The sequence below is a fragment of the Symphalangus syndactylus genome, chromosome 13, assembly GCF_028878055.3.
Source record: "Symphalangus syndactylus isolate Jambi chromosome 13, NHGRI_mSymSyn1-v2.1_pri, whole genome shotgun sequence".
Classification (NCBI taxonomy): domain Eukaryota; kingdom Metazoa; phylum Chordata; class Mammalia; order Primates; family Hylobatidae; genus Symphalangus; species Symphalangus syndactylus.
In genome coordinates, this window is record NC_072435.2 from 88,987,279 (window position 1) to 89,008,555 (window position 21,277).

Here is a 21,277-nt window from a genome sequence, read left to right on the forward strand (position 1 = left end):
GCAGGTTCTAGGTCTGCTTGACCTTGAATGTATACCTTGTCTTTCCCCTGACTTGCTCTGCATACCGAGTTTCCTGGGCTGCGTGTTGTCTGATTTCCAGTTGGGTTCAGCCAAGAGGAGGCAATGGCAAAAAATTGGAGAGCCGATGGAGAGAGAAGCCTAGCTGTTATACCCTGAATGTCTTCTAGCCTTTTGTTGTTGTTCATTTTGTATTTGTTTTCTTCTGACGTTTGTTTTCCTCATCAACCTTTTTTTTATTTTTATTTTTCCTGAAGGTATAGTCCATTGCCTATCCTAGCTCTGTACAAGATGGTCTCCAATTCAGCTTCCCAACCTCCATGAGTCCAGGGCTTTACTTCTAGCCTTCCTCTCCACCGACTCCCACTCTGCTACCCACTTCACCCACTGCCGCTAAATTTTTAGCCCTATAATTTGTAGGTGAGTATCAGGTGCTACAAGGCTCAGCCACCTCCCTGGACTCGTGCACCCACTCTGGTCATGGCCTCAGAGCAATTTTCTTATTTTTTGTAGGCTTATGTATTCATAAAAGAGTAACTTTTATATTTTTTCTTGCATTTTTAACATTGCGTAGCATTAGGTTGCAGGATCTCTTATCCACCATGTTGCCAGAGATGTTGAAACTATTTTTTATAATATTAAGTATTTAGTAAACTCTATTATGTTTTTCCAGGCTCTTGGTCATTTTGATAAATTTCTTCTTTATTTGTAAAAGTTTCTGCTATTGTCTGAATATTTGTGTTCCCTCAAAATTCCTATGTTGAAATTGAATCCCCAATGTGATGGTATTAGGAGGTGGAGCCTTTGGGAGGTGATTAGGTCATGAGGGCGGAGCCCTCATGGAGGGGATTAGTGTCCTTATAAAAGAAGTCCCAGAGAACTAGTTCATCCCCTCTACCATGTAAAGACACAGTAAGAAGGTGCCATCTCTGAGCCAGACAGCGGGCCTTCCCCAGACACCAAATCTGCCAGTGCCTTAATCTTGAACTTCCCAGCTTCTAGACATGTATGAAATTAAATTTTTGTTATTTACAAGTCACCAAGTTCATGATATTTTGTTATAGCTGTCCAAATGAACTAAGACAGTTCCAAATTAAAATAAATGCTTTATATATAATTAAAAGGAGTTATCTCAAGCAGGTAGATGCTTGCAGTCATTTTTCTGTTGTCCGGGGTAGCTGTTGGAATTCTGGGTGACATGGCTCTTTATGTAGAACTATTCCTTGGATTACAGGCCATTTATGCTAACATCCTTGTCCTCTAGACACCAAATGCCAGGAGATTTCTCTAATCATTATGACAACCCCCCAAAAAATCTTCATACATTTCCAAATGTTGGCATTTCCTGTTGAGAGACACTAGGGAAAAAAGCACCCACTGAGAGTGTCCATCTGCAGGACTTTTACTGTTCAAATGCGCCATATGTTACAGTTCCACCTGTGACAATTTTTGAAGAGATCATTGATCATAAATGTATAGTAATTTTGTCTTGTTTTGTTTTTCCTGCAGACATTAAGGTGAAACGATGTCTACCGCTCATTATATGGGTGACTGGTCTCTTCAAAAAATGTTATATAAAACATAAGGTCCAGAAAAAATATGTCCACATCAATATCATAAACTTGGTATCATTTTGAAAGTTTGAAATCAGGTGTGTTAACTCAGTTAAGATGATTGTAAGGACCATTGCTGAGATTCAGATTGAAAACTAAATTTGGGGCTGGACGCGGTGGCTCATGCCTGTAATCCCAGCACTTTGGAAGGCCAAGACGGGTGGATCACTTGAGGTCAGGAGTTCGAGAGCAGTCTGGCCAACGTGGTGAAACCCTGTCTCTACTGAAAAAAAAAAAATACAAAAATTAGCCAGGCGTGGTGGTGCACACCTGTAATCCCAGCTACTTGGGAGGCTGAGGTGGGAGAATTGCTTCAACCAGGGAGGTGGAGGTTTCAGTGAGCCGAGATCGTGCCATTGCACTCCAGCCTGGGCAACAGAGTGAGAATCTATCTCAAATAAAATAAAAAAAAAAAGAAAATTAAATGTGATAAACAATGTAATTTCATTCTATAGGCTACTAGCCCCTCAACCACAAGTCACTTCACCTCTCTGTGCCTCATTGTTCCCTTTCATAAAATTAGGTGCCATTTCTTAGTTCTTTTCCATTTCCAGAATTCTGTGATTATATTATGGTGCACATTCTATGTAATAGTTTATATTTTTTTCAAAGAGATATCATATGCGCTAGCTCACTTGATCCTTACAAGAATCCAATCCTGTATGTGAAAAGAAAATTTTGTCAAGTATCAACTTTGGAGGCCTGAATCTTAGAAAATGTGTAATAATCATTGTACAGGTTCAGCAGAACACTCAGATATTTATTAATTAACTAACCGAAGAAATGCTGTTTTGGCTAATGTCTTGCTGTGCTCATAGGATATGCGTCATGGGAAGGATGGTCTTGTATAGCCAAGCTTTGATCTCCATGTGCTCTCAAAGGAAACCACACAAATGCTGCAGCCTTTCAGGGGAGAGCCATGGGGCTCTACATTGAGGCTAAGCTGCCCTGACCTTACTTTGCTGGATGAGTGTTCTAGGGAATCTGGCCAATCTGAAAGGAACATTCATATTAATATGGTAATAAAGAACTTGGGACTCTGGAATAAGCCTGACTTTTATTTGAATCCTGACTTTGCAACTTAGCTAGTTGTAGTTACTTTATAAGGCTGTACAAGGATGGAATGAAATTCAGTGAGCTAATATGTGTAAAAAAATGTCCAGTTTCTGGCACGTAATAAATGTTCAACGATTGTTAACTAAAAAATATTAGGGTGGGAGCTGTCAAAGGAAACTGGATAATTTAAATTTAGTCTCAATGAATCTATTACTTACATAAAAACCTGTGTTGTTCTGCATTCTGTTCATGTTTCATGTTCAAATATACATTAGGCTTATTCACTAATTGATTCATTAATTTCTTAATTCAATGACTATTGAGCACCTATTATGTGTCAAACTCTATTATAAACACTGGAAATATAGCAGCAAACAAGACATTAAGAGTCCCTACTCTTATGGACGTGCGCTTTAATGGGGAGTGACAGAAAATATCCTCCTTCCCAATAAAAAAACAAACAAATAAGAAAATTAACTGGTAGTGATAAATGCTAAGAAAAACATGAAATTAGGCAATGTGATAGACTCTGGGGAGCAATTTTAGATTGGGTGTTCAGGGAAGGCCTCTGTATGGATGAAAAGATGAAGCAAAGTTCCGGGGTCCAAGCAAGATATGATGTAGAAGAGAGTAGTAGTGGTTAGGATGGAGAGAGGCGAATGGGTTAGGGGATGATGTATAGGAAGAGCAACAGTACTTATTGACGGGTTGGACAGTAGGTGTGAGGGACAGAGAGGAATTAAGGAGGAGCCCTGCAGTCTTTGACTTGAGTGGATGGTGGTACCATTTACAGAAGTGGAGCAGGCTGAGTAGAGTAAATTGGGAGTGAGAGGATCAGGAGTCTGGTTTTGGAAAGATTAAGTTTGAGGTGCCTATTGAACTCCACTGGAGGTGTCAAGTAGACAACTGGATAACGAGGTCAGAGCTAAACATTTGGGGGATTTTTGCTTTTAGATAATATTTAATGGAGTGGGGGGGATGAGAATGGTTAGGGGAAAGAGCACACTCTCACTTCTCGACAATGGGAGTTAAAAAAGAGAAGAGGTTCCTGGCATATTCTTACATTTTCAGGTATCTATGACTCATAACAAAAGCTTATAGTAATAAAATATAATCCTTGTAGAATTACCCACGTGGAAATAAATTGATAGGAAATGCTGGCCTTTTCACATTCTTTAGTATACATGAATGGGGATCAGAAATAAGTTGGATTGTAATACACTAGTCATTCTTTGACCCACATTTTTGACTGCCTACTGCTAGGCACTGTATGTAAAAGGAAATCAATAGCACAGTCATGTTGTTGGTCAAACATTTACTGAGCATAGTACCAGATGAGTTGGGTAGAGACTAAAAAATGGAAAATTTTCTGCCCCAAGAAAAAACGGTCTAAATTAGGGAGGGAGTACAAACCACTCAAAAGTTTCAAGAAAAGAAAAATGTTTCCTTTTCCTTCCACATATCTGATGTTCTTAGGCCACTAGGAGTTCTTGCACTGCTATAAAGAAACACCTTAGACTGGATAATGCATAAAGAAAAGAGGTTTAATTGGCTCACAGTTGCACAGGCACATGATGCTGGCATCTGCTCAGCTTCTGGGGAGGCCTCAGGAAACTTACAATCACGGCAGAAGGCAAAGGGGAAAGAGGCACATCTTATGTGGCCTGAGCAGAAGCAAGGGGTGTGGGGTAGGTGCCACACACTTTTAAACAACCAAATCTCACGAAAACTCACTCACTATCATGAGAGCAGCAGCGTGGGGGAATTCCACCCCCATGATCCAATCACTTCCCAACAGGCCCCACCTCCAACATTGGGTATTAGAGTTTGACATGAGATTTGGGCAGGGACACAGATCTAAGCCATATCAGTATGCTTCCTTCCACATATCTGATGCTCTTAGGCCACTAGGAGGAACCCGTTTGTGCCGAATGGATTTGGTGAGGTAGGCCACAGTCCATAACTCCTTCTGTCTTTTCCCCTCCTGTCTTTTCCCCTCACTTCTTGACAATGGGCGGGCTTCTCTGAGTAAAGAGAAGTGTATTTCAGCCCATATTTTATTGCTAGCTAACAGGTACTGTAGGCACCCCAGCATTCATATTCCCATTATTACAGGAGAAGGGACATGGACATTTTTAATGGTTGATTTTTTTGCCTGTTAAATCAAACACAGTCTCCACTTTCACATTAATATCCACTATTTGGGCTGGATGTGGTGACTCACATCTGTAATCCTAGCACTTTGGGAGGCGAAGGCGGGAGGATCGCTTGAGCCCAGGAGTTCAAGATGAGAGACCCTGTCTCTAAGAAAAGAAAAAAAAAATCCACTATTTGTTCAAAGTGCTATGCTTCCTGTCTAGCTAGTATGTAGATTGGATGCATGCCCACTTATCAGCAAAAATGGGAGGGAAGGGAAGCACCCTATTCTAGGCCAATGGTTGTATTTGCCTTATTAAGATGCAGCAGAGGCCAGGTGCAGTAGCTCACGCCTATAATCCCAGCACTTTGGGAGGCCGAGGTGGGCAGATCACCTGAGGTCAGGAGTTCGAGACCAGCCTGACCAATATGAAACCCCATCTCGGCCGGGCGCGGTGGCTCACGCTTATAATCCCAGCACTTTGGGAGGCTGAGGTCAGGAGATCGAGGCCACAGTGAAACCCCGTCTCTACTAAAAATATAAAAAATTAGCCAGGCTTGGTGGCGGGCGCCTGTAGTCCCAGCTACGCAGAGAGGCTGAGGCAGGAGAATGGCGTGAACCTGGGAGGTGGAGCTTGCAGTGAGCCGAGATCGCGCCACTACACTCCAGCCTGGGTGACAGAGCGAGACTCCGACTCAAAAAAACAAAAAATGAAACCCCGTCTCTACTAAAAATACAAACATTAGCCTGGCGTAGTGGCATGCACCTGTAATCCCAGCCACTTGGGAGGCTGAGACAGGAGAATCCCTTGAACCCGGGAGGCAGAGGTTGCAGTGAGCTGAGATCATGCCATTGCACTCCAGCCTGGGCAACAAGAGCGAAGCTCCATCTCAAAAAAAAAAAAAAAAAAAAAGATACAGCAGAGGCTTTTCATGGCTTATTGTCAGAAAGAACAGCCAGCATTAATTATGTGGAAACAAAAATCGTTATATTTAGCAGTCATTTAGTTTTTAAATGAACTTTATTAAATAACCCCAGATAAAAGCTTTGTTCCTTCAACTACTTGGGACATTTACTGATAAAACATCCTGGCAGACTAATGGTGATGTAATTCTGATTGGAAAGAAATTCTTAGTAGGGTCCACGGTGAAGTTCTTTTGTGGTCAATATGGCCAAATAAAATACTCAGAGATTTTTTTGGGGGGAGGATGTCAAAATAACTTCTTTATGCTTGATGTTGTCAAGTTCTGTGATCTCCAAATACTTGGCCATCTTCTGAAACAGGTTCAAACTTTTTTTGTTGTACATTGAGAAATATCTTGGCCCTCTTCCCTGGTACCAGTGCAGCCTGCTTCTATGTCAATTTGCTTGAACGAGAATGGAAGGTTAGCTATTAAATCGTTCGCCACAAAATGTTAAATCAGTCCCCTTCATGTCTGCTATCTGAACCGTATGTATTTCTCTTCCATCAATGATATGCAATGTCAGCCCAGTAGATATTCAGCAGAGATTTTTAGCTATTAAATTTTGCTATTCAGAATACCGAAGTTCAGGGTTGTTACTTAGTACCTGAGAGAATCTAAGTGGCATTCATTTACTAGTTTCTTTCAGTCCCTGCATGTAGTTATATCACCAGAAAGTCACTACCTGGACTGCATTATCTTGTGGTTTATATTGGGTTATGATCAGAAATGTAATTTGAAGAACACTTTAGTATCTTATGCAAAATAATACGAGAAAATGGCAGTTTATTAACTTATCTGATATTCCTTACAGAAAGAATCATATGATAAATTCCTGCTTGAAACCAGTGCCAGAGAAATATTAGTCCTTTTAGGTGACTCAGTATATTTTCTTTCTTTGAGAGATGAGAACTCTACAATATGAATGATGTTGTCTTTTTACTGTGAGTGCCAGGAAACTAAGAAGTTATTTTAACATGTCCTCATACCTTTTTGTGTCCTAATACCTTAAATTCTTGTTTTTTTTTTTAAATCCAGCTGTTATTTATTTATTTACTTATTTGAGACAGAGTTTCTCTCTGTTGCCCAGGCTGGAGTGCAGTGGCATGATCTCAGCTCATTTGCTACCTCCACCTCCCAGGTTCAAGCAATTCTCCTGCCTCAGCCTCCTGAGTAGCTGGGATTACAGGCACGTGCCATCACGGTGGGGTAATTTTTGTATTTTTAGTAGAGACGGGATTTGGCTATGTTGGCCACAGCTGGTCTCAAACTCCAGAACTTAAGTGATTTGCCTGCCTCGGCCTCCCGAAGTGCTGGGATTACAGGCGTAAGCCTATGCCCGGCCATCTTTTAAACGTGTGTAGTACTGAAGGGCGACAGGCTAGTCAGAGACGACACCGGTGGCAGCCAAGAGATCTTTATTGGAGAGGTAGAGGTCAGGTCGCGCGGGGGAGGGAGAGAGAGAAGAGAAGAGAGAGAGAGAGCTGCTGGTGTGCTGGGTTTTAAATCCCTTGGGCCTACGTGGGGCGGGCCCAAGGGAAGGCGGGAGATGCTTCTTTCTGATTGGCCCTCCTTTGGCGGGTTCAGACAGTGCCCGGTCAAGGAGGGGAGAAGAACCCGGAACCGGCGCCATTAAGGTACCCCTGTTGCCTAACAAGTACAGTTTTACAAGTCCTGCCAAGTCTTTGGAAGAAAACTAGGAGAAAGATCATCTCCTCAGAGAGGCTTTCTCCGAAGATTGAGTTAGAATCAGCTCCCATCTCCTAGCTGCTGAACCAGTTTATCTTATTAAAGCACCTTTCCTTCATTGCACTTACAGTAATTTGTAATTATTACTTTTGTTTTGTTTCCTTGTTAAAGTTTGTTTTCTCCACTGGATTCTAAGTTCCATGAAGACTAAGACCATCTCTGTCTTTCAGTGGGTTATCCCTAGCTGACCATAGCATGTAATCAATGCTCAATAGAAATTTGTTGTTGCCAATTATTAATGAATTATAATAGCCCTAGTATTACCACCACTAAAGTCTTATGGTGTAATGCTTCGAATTTCTAGAACTGTTGGAGTATTAAATTAGTACATGATACGCTGCATAATAATGTATTTGGCTCTTTTAAAAGGTTTTTGTAAATAGTCTCAGGATTTTTACAACAAACAGTAATTAAGATGAAAATTAGATAGCAAGGAATTGAATGAATCATTGGAATTCATAACTTAGTAAAATAATAATTTATTTGTGCAGATGACATTATTTACAGCATATCTTAATCAAAAGTTATACAGGAAGAGGCAACACTTGCATATTCCAAGTGAGTTTTTTTTTTTTTAAGGATTTACAGTTACAGGGATAGATGTCTGTATTTCTTTTGACAAATTCTTATTTTATCTCTTTTTGGGGAGTGTTGGTCCAGGAAACAGAGACCATATGAAATTCTATGCTGCATGTCAAGAAAATAGCTAAGATAAAATGGGGACTAGGAGTTTAGTCCCAGAAGTTTTCATTTCTCCCTGACTATGGGCAAGTCCTTTATGGCGTTCCTTTTCTCCTTCTTTCTCCTCTGATCATCCCTCTCTTGCTCCTTTCCTTCCTCAAGTTCTCACACCTCCTTGTCTTCTTCAATCTGTAACAATTTCTCAGTCTTTCATGACCTTGACACTTTTGAAGAGTACTTGTCAGATATTTTGTAGTGGCAAAAACCACGATTACTTTTGCACCAACCTAATAGAATGTCTCTCAGTTTGAGTTTGTCTGATGTTTTCTTACAAAAACACTGAGGTTATGAATTTTGAAGGAGAATATCACAAAGGAGATATGCCTTTCTTGTCACATCGTATTGGAGCACGTGATACCTCCATGACTAATTACTGGGGATGTTTAACCTTGATCACTTGGTTAAGGTGATGTTTGCCAGGTTTCTCCACTATCACGTTTTTCTTTTTCTTTCTTTCTTTCTATATTTTATTAGTTATACATGTGTGACTTTTTTTAAACCCAAGAGTTTAAGAATTGTTTTATTTAGTTTCCAAATTTATGGGATTTATGGAAGCTATCCTGTCAAAATTCCTAATTTTATTATATAATTATAGAGTACATAGTTTGTATGATAGTGATTTTCAGGAATTTATTAATGCTTCTTTGTGACCTAATTTATGATCTATTTTAATAAATGTTTCAAGCATGCTTGAAAAGACTGTTTTTCCCCATGACTTAATTTCTACATCAATGAAACAGGAGGAACCAAAACATCCAGTTCCTTTGATTTATTTTTGAAGGCTGCAAAACCAAAGACCAAATCGAAAGAGAAAAATATTGCATTTGTTCTTTTTTGACTCTTTCTTTTGCAGACTCACAATAGGGATATCTTGACACAAGTAACATACTAGGGGAGAGAGAAAAATGAAAATATCTGTCCTTCCTGTGGATTTGTTACCACTGGGTAACAGGTGCTTAAACTCCGTGGGGGCACAATTTCAGACTACAGAGAGGGACTGGCCAGAGTGGAGGAGTAATCACCTGTGATAATGATTCTGATCTGTGTTCCATTCCTTAGAAGCCCTCTGGCCTTAGCTAATCTGTCTAAGTAAAGTTGGGTCTTTGGTGTGCTGCCATGAAGTATCGCTCTATGCTGAGGTGGGGTGGCTGATGGCAGTGGGCTAGTCGTTCAGCCTAGTTGCTTAAGAGACAGCATGGATCCTCATCTGTATTTGCCATAGGAAGAGGAATTTGATGATTAAAAGCTTCATGCTGCAGATTTAAGTCAGATCTTTAATGGCCACCCTCTCAGGTTGTTTACCATAGGACGCCATGACCCTCGGCTGCTGCCCTGACACTCTCCTGCTGTCTCTTGCTGCTTCTCTTCCGTGAACCCTCACGGATCCTATTGTTGGTTCCCCACCTCCTCCTGGGCATCATCATCAAGGTTTACCTTCTAGCTCCTAGGAGATCTCAAGCCTTTCCAAATATGATGAGTCATCAAGAAATAGGAAACTTTATATGGGCGTTCATTGCGCTATTTGTTTCAACTTTCCTATATGTTTGAAATTTATCAAAGTTTACAGTTAGAAAAAAATCCACTTGCTTTTCATCTCTAAAAAAGTTAGTATAGGTTGACGATCCCTTACCCAAAATGCTTGGGACCAGAAGTGTTTTGGATTTTGGATTTTTTTGGATTTTGGAATTTTTGCATATACATAATGAGGTAACTTGAGGATGGGACCCAAGTTTAAGCACAAAACTTATGTTTCATATATACTTTTTATACACACAGCCTGAAAGTCACTTTATACAATATTTTAAATAATTTTGCACATGAAACAAAGGTTTTTGTTTTAACTGAGACCCATCACATAAGGTCAGGTGTGGAATTTTCCACTTGTGGCGTCATGTTGACACTCAAAAAGTTTCAGGTTTTGGAGCATTTCTTTTTCTTTTTTTTTTTTTTTCTGAGACAGGGTCTCTCTCTGTCGCCCAGGCCAGAGTGCAGTGGCACGATCTTGTTTCACTGCAACCTTCACCTCCCAGGTTCAATTGATTCTCCACCTCAGCCTCCTGAGAAGCTCGGACTACAGGCGTACACAGCCATGCCTGGCTAATTTTTTGTATTTTTTGTAGAGATGGGATTTCCCTATGTTGCCCAGGCTGGCCCTGAACTCCTGGGCTCAAATGATCTGCCTGCCTTGGCTTCCCAAAATGCTGAGATTACAGGTGTGAGCCACCACTCTCAGGCAGGTTTTGGAGGATTCTGGATTTCAAGTTTTTGTATTAGGGATGTTTAACCTGTAAACCTCAATGCTTGGCAGTGTTGCAAGTGGTCTGCACTTTATCTGAATGAAGACAAAGAATGGTGCTAACACTTGTCTATGTACAGATGGGAAATCTTGCTGAGGAAAGGACAATGATTCTCGAGCAAAAGGGGAAAAGGGAGAGAGAAAAGAGAGCACCTGGAACTCAAGAGTATCAAGAATAGGAGGTGGCAACAGGATGATTTGCAAATAATATTTGGCTATCATTAGAACAATAAACTCTTCACTATACAGGGTTGTATGGTGTATTGGAAAGAGCATGAAATCAGAGAAACTTCATTAGAATTCAAGTTTTGCTCTATATTAGCTGTGAGATTTTGGCTAAGACAATTGACCATTCTGATTCCACAGTCTTTATACATGCAAATGCTAATACAGTTATAACAGTGGAGATTCATTGTGAAAAATGTGTCATTGTGCAAACAAAATAGGATGTACTTATGCAAACCTAGATAGTATAGCGTACTACATACTTAGGCCATATAGCATAGCCTATTGCTCTGACCACCATCATATATGCAGTCTGTCATTGACCCAAATATTGTTATGCAATGCATGACTGTAATAATAATAATACTTGCCACATAGGTAAAAATACTGTCATTAATGATGTAGTAAAATGGTAACTGGCATAGTAACACTGTAAATTGAATACAATTTTCAGAAGGTTTTGAGGAGGGAGGTTCAGAACTGTTCTCCATTGATTTGCTTACAAAGATATTTTCATTTTCCATCAAAGGTTTTGGCTGTGAAAACCTTTGAAGAAATAATATTTTAGGAGTTTTTTCCCCCTGTACTGTCAACTAATTTTTAGTAAGCATATGACTTTCTGTATGTATCATCCAATTGATTTAAAAATGAATCAATGAGTGAATTTATTGATCGACTGCCTCACTTCACAAAGGAATGTGAGGAAGGACACCCAATTTGGCATTCCTGTGTTTCTCTGTATTTGGGTCATGCATTTTTTCTTGCTTTCCAAATTGAAAATGTGGCGGATGCAGTAGATTGGCTTTTAGTATCAGCCCTTCCCTCGTTTACTATACCTGTTTGTGTTTCACAAGCTGTAAAGCTACCAACTACATGCTCTAAACATCCTTGCTGCTAATATTCTGCATGTCAAATTGGTCTCACCAATTGCATGCAGCAAAGCAAGATTTGCAGGTGCTGTTTTCATGCTGCTGGCAAATGCAGCCGTGGAGACCACGGTTTTTTGCAGCAGTGTTCCAGTGTCCTGTTAATTGTTCTGTCGGTGTTGAGAGGAGGTTGGGGACGAGGCATGGCAACTTCCTGACGCCATCTTCCTGATTGTGGGCAGCAGCCACAATCAGCACTCTTATCTAGGTAGTCATCCATGGATGTTCAGCCCTTCTCCAGCCTTCCCAATGATTTCGAATGTCCCCAGTTCCCCCTGACAAATCCCTTTCTGACTAGGAGTAGCTAGCTGAGTGCTGCAATGAAATCCTGACTGACAGATTTGTAAACTCTTTGCAGGCAGGAACACTTGATATAAATAAATGACCTTGCATTTTATTGGAGGGAAGCAGAAGGATAAACAAATGAATAAGTGAAAAGTTTTAATAAGATGGTGATACGTAAAAAATAAAGCTGGTTAATGGGGAGTGCAGGAGATGAGCGCAGCTGTCTTGCCGTTTTAATCAGATAGGTCAGAGAAGGTCTTCTCTACTAGGGTGACTTTTGACCTGCCTCTCTGTTAGGTCAATTGTGTGCAAGGCCCTGGTGGAGTTACTGTGTTAAAACGCAATGATTCAATTACTCCATTACTTAGATACCCTCTTGTCCATCTCCCTGCGATTGAATTGTTTACCCACAGTAAACATGGCGGGAAGAGCTTCGATCCGACCCTTGAACACTCAATAAAAATGGCGACAGCACTTCCTGTGCTTGCCCTCAACAAAGATGGTGTCAACACTTCCTGTTTAGGGTTTTCGCCTTTAACAAAGATGGTGCTTATGGGGCACGTTCCCTAACAGTCAGGATTCCGGTTGCAGTTTTTCTCCCCCGCCCCAAAGATACGTGGTTGCAGACGTAAGTAACAGGAATCCATCTTTTCTTTGAAAGTCCTTCATTGTAGCGTCTGCGACCTGGGCACTGCGGGGGCTTCCCCGCACCTCTAACTTGCCCCGCGTTTCCGATCCGGGCCAAGGCTGGGTGGCTGCGGCAGTGCCGGAGGCCCGCTCTCCCCTTGGTCTGCTCTTAAGTTCATTCCCAGCACTCCCTCTTTAGCGGGTCAAGTTGCCGCAGAAACCGCCCGTAGTAGTCCTGTTTGATACAAGGGTTTCAGCGGCCGAAGCAGAGACTTTTAAAAAAGTTCCCAATGGGCGCTCACAGCCAAATGTGAACACCTCCCCCCTCACCTGTCACCTCCTGAACTTTACAGGGTTGTGAGGGGGAGTGTGGGATCGGGTGTCGCCTAGCCGTGGTCGTACTGCCCGGGTGTGTCTGAAGCCGCATCTGTCATCCCTGCCTGCCTTCCCGGTCACTTAACCTTCACTGCCTTACACACAACCAAGCCACAGCACACTGGTGCAGGGGTGGTGGAACTGCACCTTCAAATCGTGCCTGGCTACTGACCAGTGCTGGGGTGTGAGCTTTTTTTTAAAGAAAAAAAATTCCATAAAATGTCCCATGCATGTGTGGCCACGACAGTATTGTGCTGGAGATTCGGAATTCTTAGTGGGAAGGAATGGAGTCTGTGACTGTATGTTGTGTAAAGTTTATTGTAGACTGGGCACAAACAATTTTCTTAAAGGTGATGGTGTAGAGGACTTAGCGAAAAGAGCCTTAAATTCTGAACCTGCTGATTTCTGTCCTGCACTCCTATTACTGATCAGGTTTTGCAAATACTTGTGATCAAAAAAGGGCACCTGCGTCCACCTTGGCAGTTTCTGCGGTGGTGGTGGTGGTGGTGCAGGTCTGATGAGGGCAATGCTAAAATAAAACCACGATTTCTTCTCCAGCATGTTAAAATTAATGCTGCTCTGTAATCTTCAGATAAAAATTGCTTTTTCAGAAGGGTCTCTGACCCACTTTTTCTTTTTCCAAATTTCTTTATTAAACGAGGAACTGAGCTGGGACCCCATTGTGTGAAAAGCAGAAACAGAAAAGATGATTCATCTTCAGTGTTGTTCATTATGTTAGGAAACATTCAAAATTAACTTGGCTTGGCTTAACCAGTGAATTAAATACCATGACCTGGCAGTCTACTGTGGTTTAAAGATGTGCTTGACCTGAAGGAACTTACATTGCAGTGACACTGTCTTTAGGGCCACATCAGCATGTCTGTAATTTGAGCTGTGATTTTGGCTCTTTCCAGGGAGAAATGGAGGCCAGAGACAAACAAGTACTCCGCTCACTTCGCCTGGAGCTGGGTGCAGAGGTATTGGTGGAGGGACTGGTTCTTCAGTACCTCTACCAGGAAGGAATCTTGACAGAAAACCATGTTCAAGAAATCAATGCTCAAACCACAGGCCTCCGGAAAACAATGCTCCTGCTGGATATCCTACCTTCCAGGGGCCCTAAAGCATTTGATGCATTCCTAGATTCCCTACAGGAGTTTCCCTGGGTCAGGGAGAAGCTGAAGAAGGCAAGGGAAGAGGTCATGACCGACCTGCCTGCAGGTAGGCCTCAGAAAGATCACTTCGAACCAGCTCCAAAATGTTGTAACTATTCCCTTTGCTTTTTTGTTTGTTTTTGAGACAGAGTCTCGCTCTGTCACCCAGGCTGGAGTGCAATGGTGTGATCTCGGCTCACTGTAACTTCTGCTTCCTGGGTTCAAGCAATTCACTTGCCTCAGCCTCCCAAGTTGCTGGGAATACAGGCATTCGCCACCATGCCCTGCTAAGTTTTGTATTTTTAGTAGAGATGGGGATTCATCATGTTGGCCAGGCTGGTCTTGAACTCCTTACCTCGGGTGATCCACCCACCTCAGCCTTCCAAAGTGCTGGGATTACAGATGTGGCAACCACACCTAGTCAGAACTATGCCCTTTGGATTTGAAGTTAGGATGTAAGGCAGGACAGGGGTCAATGGTTGATGAAAGTGGGTAAGGTGTTGGGACTGAAGGGACATGACGTTGGAGGAATAGGATCAGGAGGTGGCACTAGGAAGTGCAGGGAAGGAAGAATGAACCGTGACTGGGAGGTGAGGGAGGGAGCTCAGAGAATGCATTTAGAAATGCTTCCAGGAAACCTGGCATGCCACTTGGGAAGCATGTTCTCATCAGAGAGCCAGGTCATATCTCAGCCGTTGGCATCAGGAGTCATTTGGAAAGTGCAGATGGGAAAGCAGGCATTCGGCCTACTGACAACTGATTTGTGAGGTGCCAGAGCTACCAGCTGGAAAAGGTCAGATTCACGGAGGAGGAGACAGCCTCTAGGAAGGCATGCCCTGCACCTGTCCCCTGGGCTGTCCTATGTGGCCAAAGGGGATTATTTTGAAGGCTGACTTTGTTTGTTTTTAAAGGTTATTCGTTTAAAATGTCCTTTTTAGTTTAGCTTTGTTCAGACACTGGAGTATTTAATTTTGCAAAGAGCAACAGTTTGGGGAGGGTCTCAGTTTAATTTGAAGGAGAATTGGAAGCTGGAGAAGAGAGAAACAGTTCTGGTTCTGTTAGCCTGGCTTGTAGCAGGAAGAAGCTGTAATATGGAAACATTTGCTTCTTCTTAACCTCCCTTGACTCTGTTTTACAAAGATAGAGGGGCAGAGAACTGAACTGGGAAAAATTAAAAATTGGAAAAAAAAAAGTAATTGAAAGTTGACTTGCAAATTTTTAACAAAGTTAGAAAATCAAGGTTCTCTGGGGTTTCTGATAAGAGTGATAGAACTATTCCAGTTCAGTGGGCCCCAGACTTCGTGGTTGCTATTTTTTAAATACTGGTTAAAAAAAATGAATACTGATAATAAGACCGCTTTTACTATTTTTGCTCCATGGACCTCATATTTTGACGTATGTCTGACTCCCTGATCAGCATGACATAGCCAACTAACTTTAGGAAGACCTGGTAAGATCCCAGTGGAAAAAGCAAAAGTATTTTCATTCGTAGTCTGGGCTCGTTACAGGTAAATGTATATTTAGGCTTTTTGAGATATTAGAAATAGCTGGCTTTTGAGGATCACTGGAATTCACTGCTTGGATTGTCCTTACAAAATTAAATACTCCACATGTCTGAACAAACTGTATCTAAGATGTTTTTATGACTTTATTGAAAGCAGAATAGATAACATAGAGTTGGAGAAATGTTAAAAAATTATTGGTGTTTTCCTGATATTTGACTTAGAGGTTTCCGCTGGCATCATATAGTTGGAAATAACAAAACAGGTGAACTGAAAGCCTTTCACTATCAAAATACTGAATTCAATTTTATGGTCATTTTGGGTGATACAAATCATGCTGTTGTATGTCATTCGTAGAGGTATGATACCATTTTTTTTTTTTTTTTTTTTTGAGATGGAATTTCACTCTTGTTGCCCACGCTGGAGTGCAGTGGCGCGATCTCGGCCCTCCGCAACCACTGCCTCCCGGGTTTGAGCAATTCTTCTGCCTCAGCCTCCCGAGTAGCTGGGATTACAGGCATGTGCTACCACACCCGGCTAATTTTGTATTTTTAGTAGAGATGGGGTTTCTCCATGTTGGTCTGGCTGGTCTCAAACTCCTGACCTCAGGTGATCTGCCCACCTCGGCCTCCCAAAGTGCTGGGATTACAGGCATAAGCCACCATGCTCGGCCATAACCCCATTATTTCTTCAGATTCATTCAGAGAGTTACAAAGAATTAAGGCATTTTTACAAAATGATGAAAGTTACAGAGAAGCTGAGGAAAAATAGCTTTTTAAAAAAGCAAACAGAATGAAGCAGTACATAATGGGAAAAAAATTGAGCATATCTGTGTAGTTTAGAAAAATAAGGTTTTTCTCAAGATTTGTTAATTCTGTAGAAGGTTGGCTCTGGAACAAATTCGTACGGTCATCTTAATTGTTTTACTTTTTATTGAGTAACACTGCTATTGAAAAAAACATTCTGAAGTTAGGGTTTGATTTATATATGTCTTTGAATACCTTCCACAGTGACAATCACATAAACTCTTTTAAAAAAGACTTGTATTTATTAAATATTGACTTTTAAATAATATTACAAAATATAAGTAAGATATGGAGAATAATGGTACAGTGAACACCCGTCTCCTCATCACTCAGTTTAAGAAAAATAATATTACGATTGCCTTTAAAAACCCCAGGCACTCCTTCCCAATCTTGTCTCATTCCCAACCCCCACTCAGTGAAAAGCCCTGAATTGGGGGTTTATCATTCATTCACTTCTTCACTTTATAGTTTCCTATCTCCTAAAAATCACTTTTAAAATCTTCATATGTTTTTGAAAATCCTGTATACCATAAGTTCTAGAGGTTGTGTGTGTGTGTGTGTGTGTGTATGTGTATATATAGAGATATATATATGTATATATGGAGAGATATATATGTTTTTTATGTGTATGGGAAGGAAAGGGTGGAAGAAATGGAAGAAATGATGCATTTAAACTTGATAGTTAACACCTTCTCTTGTTTCAGACCTTAAAATATTTTTTACTGTTTAAAGTAATTTAATTAGTGGCAATATTTTAATTCTAAAATTAAATTGGGATTTACTGAATTGGAAACCTAGGTTTCGTTCTTTTGTAAATCCTGGGAAGAGTATCAGAGTTGAAATCCCATCAATTTAACGTCCCTATAAAAAAGAAATCCAGAACCTACTGCCTGAGACCTCGGTGCTTCTCCAGTGTTGTAATAGAGTAATTTTAGTAAGATTTAAAATAGTCCACTTAAATTTTTGTAAAGATATATTTGAGTTTTGAGGATCTAGACTATAGGAGAATGTGTGTACACATTAACCTCTTAATGTATGTAGACATTAAACTCTTCTTACCTTTTCCTCATTTTGATCATACTTTTTAATTAATTTGTATGGATTCAGTAGTCTTCTCTTGGGAGGCCTTGAGAACAAATGGGAAGGGATGGCCTTCTTTTTTAGCCAAGAGGTTGATCCTTCTCTAAGAATGAACTGATTTTATCTCATTAAGGTTTTCTTGTGTTGGTCTTCCCAGAGATGCTTGGTTTCTCCTTTATTGGTTTGTTGTTTTAATTTTTGTTGTTTCACTTGTAAATTTTGAGCTGTCTCAGAGGCTTTATTTTGGTGATTGATCCTGGTTAGTTGCTTTTTACTTATGTGCTGGATATAATTTTTTTAGAGAATTGAGCTGTATCTTGTTCTTCTCTACTCTTCTGAACCCCACCCCCATCAAATCTCAAAACATACAAAAACACCCTAAACCTTTTGATTCTCTCAGAATCTGCCTAGGTGACTAGTCTCCCAATCTCTGTTAGAAAAAAAAAAAAGGTCTAAGTTGTTAAAGTTGTTAATGGATCATTGGTTTTGTGTTTTTCTCACCCTGTAAGGACTCTTACCTTTTAAAAGAGGAATTCTGGTGGTAAAATGACTTAATCCACCTTGGCACCGTGGAGAGAACACTTCATGGTTTGTCTCTCCGGCCAAGGTCACATACTAGACATTAGATCAGCAGGAAATCCTCTCTGGGCTCCTGTCGGGTCATTTAGGAGATAGGGACAGTGCTGTATCTGGATGAAGGCAGCCTGTGCCTGCCTGCCTGGCTTCTCACTGCTCATGGGGCCTGTCGGCACTGACAAGCTCCCTCCAGTGCCTGAGCTAATCTGGATCTGGAAAGGAGGTTGATGGCAGCCCAGGCTCCCCATCTGGTGGGACTCAGCGTAAATCATGGTGGGAGTGACTCCTGGGCCACAGGACCCCCTGTTCCACTGTATTGGCCCTGCCTGTGGGTCTGGGTGTCTGCCATGATTCTCTGCCTGGTAACCCTGCCTTTTGCCCCAGTCTTCCTTTAAGCTTGGGAGTGTTTTTGTTTTTCTCTCCTCCGTTGGTTTGATTCATGCTTTATGTATTCTTAGCCATGGCGAGAGCGAAGAACAGAGCTCTGGGAACACAGCTCAGTGCCTCCGGCATCAGCATTGGATGTCTCAACTCTTGAGCCTGTTGGAATGGCTGTCCCTAAGCTGACACTTGCTTCAACCTTCTCTGGGCTTGACCTTGTCCTCCCCATAGACTCTGTGCCCTGGACTCCCTGGCTGCTCTTACAGCAGCAGTGCGCAGGACTGGCTAGTCTGTTTCCCCCCTACCTGTGGGCTCCAGGGCTCTGCCTGCCCCTTGTGGCGCCAGCCTTGAGTGGCGACATAGAACCACACCTGCCGCCCTCCTGAGATACACTGTAGCTCTGAGTTGCATACTTGGATGCATCTGAAGTCACTGAGCTCTTAATGGCAGATATTTTAGATATTGTGATGGGTTTATTAGAGAGGTTTCTAGCTTTTCATAGGTTCCTCCAATCATACCATGTAACTGACCTTGCTCTGCATGTAAGTTCAGTGTTGATTCAGTGTATCTAGCTTGCAGTCTATCCACATGCTTCCACTGTGGCTGAGTAGTGTTTGCCTAGTGGCGTCCTGTGTGCTAGAGGGAGAACAGTGGGTCAGCATCCATAGCAAGACCCTTCCCTCTGGTAAGGGGAGAGTCTGCAGAGGGCCCAGATTTATGTGTATACCCAGCCTGATTTTCATATACTTCCTAAGGACCTACTGAATGCCAGGTACTGGGTATATAAAGACAAATGGAGGATCTCCAGATCAGCTGAGGGCGTTCATGCATTCATCCAGCAAATATTTGCTGAGTGTTGACCATGTGCTAAACCAGAGATCCCCAACCTTTTTGGCACCAGAGACTGGTTTTGTGGAAGACAATTTTTCAACCAACGGGGGAGTTGGGGGGAATGATGGTTTCAGGATGAAACTGTTCCACCTTAGATTATTACCAGGCGTTAGATTCTCATAAGGAGCGCGCGACCCAGATCCCTGGCATGCGCAGTTCACAATGGGTTCATGCTCCTATGAGAGTCTAATGCCGCTGCTGATCCGACAGGAGGCGGAGCTCAGGTGGTAATCCTCGCTTGCCCGCCACTTACCTCCTGCTCTGTGGCCCAGTTCCTAATAGGCCACGGACCGGTATGGGGGTTGGGGACCCCTGTGCAAGACAGTAGGTGCTGGAGATATAACAGTAAACAAAACAAAGCCCTTATTTTCATGGAGTTCAATGTATTCTAGTAGCGGGAGCGTATAAGGGCAGGGACAGATAATAAGCAAATGAATAAATAACATTTGGTGTTGAAGAGCGCTATGAAGAGAAGCAGTGTGTGTGGTGGTGGGGGTGGTCAGGGAAAGCCTCTCTGATGAGGGGACACTGAGCAGAGAACTGAGTTTGGCCGCAGAGTTGATACAGGGAGGAGAGCTTTCAGATAGAGGGGACCACAAATACACAGGAAGTCGAGTGGGAGCCACAGGTGACAATGTGGCTAATAAGACGCCTTCCTCCCTGGGATGAATCACATTCCACATCAGCAGAGGCTCAGTGGCTACGGTTTGTTTTGCTTCTCAACATGTGAGATGTGTGTGCAGCCGTGATCTTGGGTGGCTCCTAGCATAACTTTAGTTGATATGTGGATGTGGGATTAAGTAATATTGAATTACATGATGAGAAAGTTATTTCCTTTCTATTTCTGTTTCAGTTCAGATAAGAATGGTAAGAGGTCCTCATGCTTAAAGCCTTCTGTGGGCAACAGTATTTAGCTAGAATCTAGTTGTATTGCTTTTTTTGTGTCAACTCAATGGGTTCCTTCCATTTATGGCAAGCAAAACTTTTCTATTTATGAAGTTCCTTTTAAAAATACATGACTCTTAGAGAGTAGAATTGTGGTTATTAGAGACTGGGAAGGGTATGAGGGAGGCAGGGATAGGGGAGGTTGGTTAATGGATACAAAATTACAGCTAGATGGGTGGAATAAGTTCTAATGTCCTAGCACTGTAGGGTGAATATGGTTAACAGGAATTTATTATGTGTTTTCAAAATGCTAGAAGAGAGGATTTTGAATATTCCCAACACGAAGAAAGAATACATGTTCGATGTGATGGATATACTAATTGCCCTTATTTGATCATTACACATTGTATGCATGTATTGAAATATCACCCTGTATCCCATAAATATATACAATTTTTATGTATCAACCAAAAATAAAAAGAAAAAAGTTACATAGGAATACTGAATGGGAAATAAGATTGAAAGTATACCAAATTATTTAGGAAAAAACCATTACTTATATTTAAGTAGAAATGTGTCAACATAAAGGAGACTATAAAAAAATAGGCCAGGCACGGTGGGTCACGCCTGTAATCCCAGCACTTTGGGAGGCCAAGGTGGGCGGATCACCTGAGGTCAGGAGTTTGAGACCAGCCTGGCCAACATGGTAAAACCCTCATCTCTACTTAAAATACAAAAACTATCTGGGCGTGGTGGCAGGCGCCTGTAATCCCAGCTGAGCAGGAGAATCACTTGAACCCGGGAGGTGGAGGTTGTAGTGAGCCGAGATCGCGCCATTGCACTTCAGCCTGGGGGACAAGAGCGAAACTTCATCTAAAAAAAAAAAAAAAAAAAAAAAAAGAAACCAATGGAAGTAATGGTTGGGTGTGGTGGCTCATGCCTGTAATCCCTACACTTTGGGAGGCTCAGGTGGGTGAATCACTTGAGGTCAGGAA

General features: G+C 41.7%; 1 protein-coding gene across 5 annotated transcripts in view; it reads left to right on the plus strand.

The window, feature by feature from the left end:
• The first annotated feature begins 12,506 nt into the window (after positions 1 to 12,506).
• CRADD (CASP2 and RIPK1 domain containing adaptor with death domain) overlaps positions 12,507 to 21,277 on the plus strand; it is a 367,228-nt gene continuing 358,457 nt past the window's right edge. For all 5 annotated transcript variants that reach the window (XR_010114890.1, XM_055237591.1, XM_055237590.2 and 2 more), the window contains exons 1-2: positions 12,507 to 12,636; positions 13,925 to 14,228. Coding sequence is in view for 4 of the 5 variants with exons in the window: in XM_055237591.1 (XP_055093566.1) it covers positions 13,931 to 14,228 (298 nt within the window). In the remaining variant the exon portion in view is untranslated. The remainder of the gene's footprint in view (positions 12,637 to 13,924; positions 14,229 to 21,277) is intronic.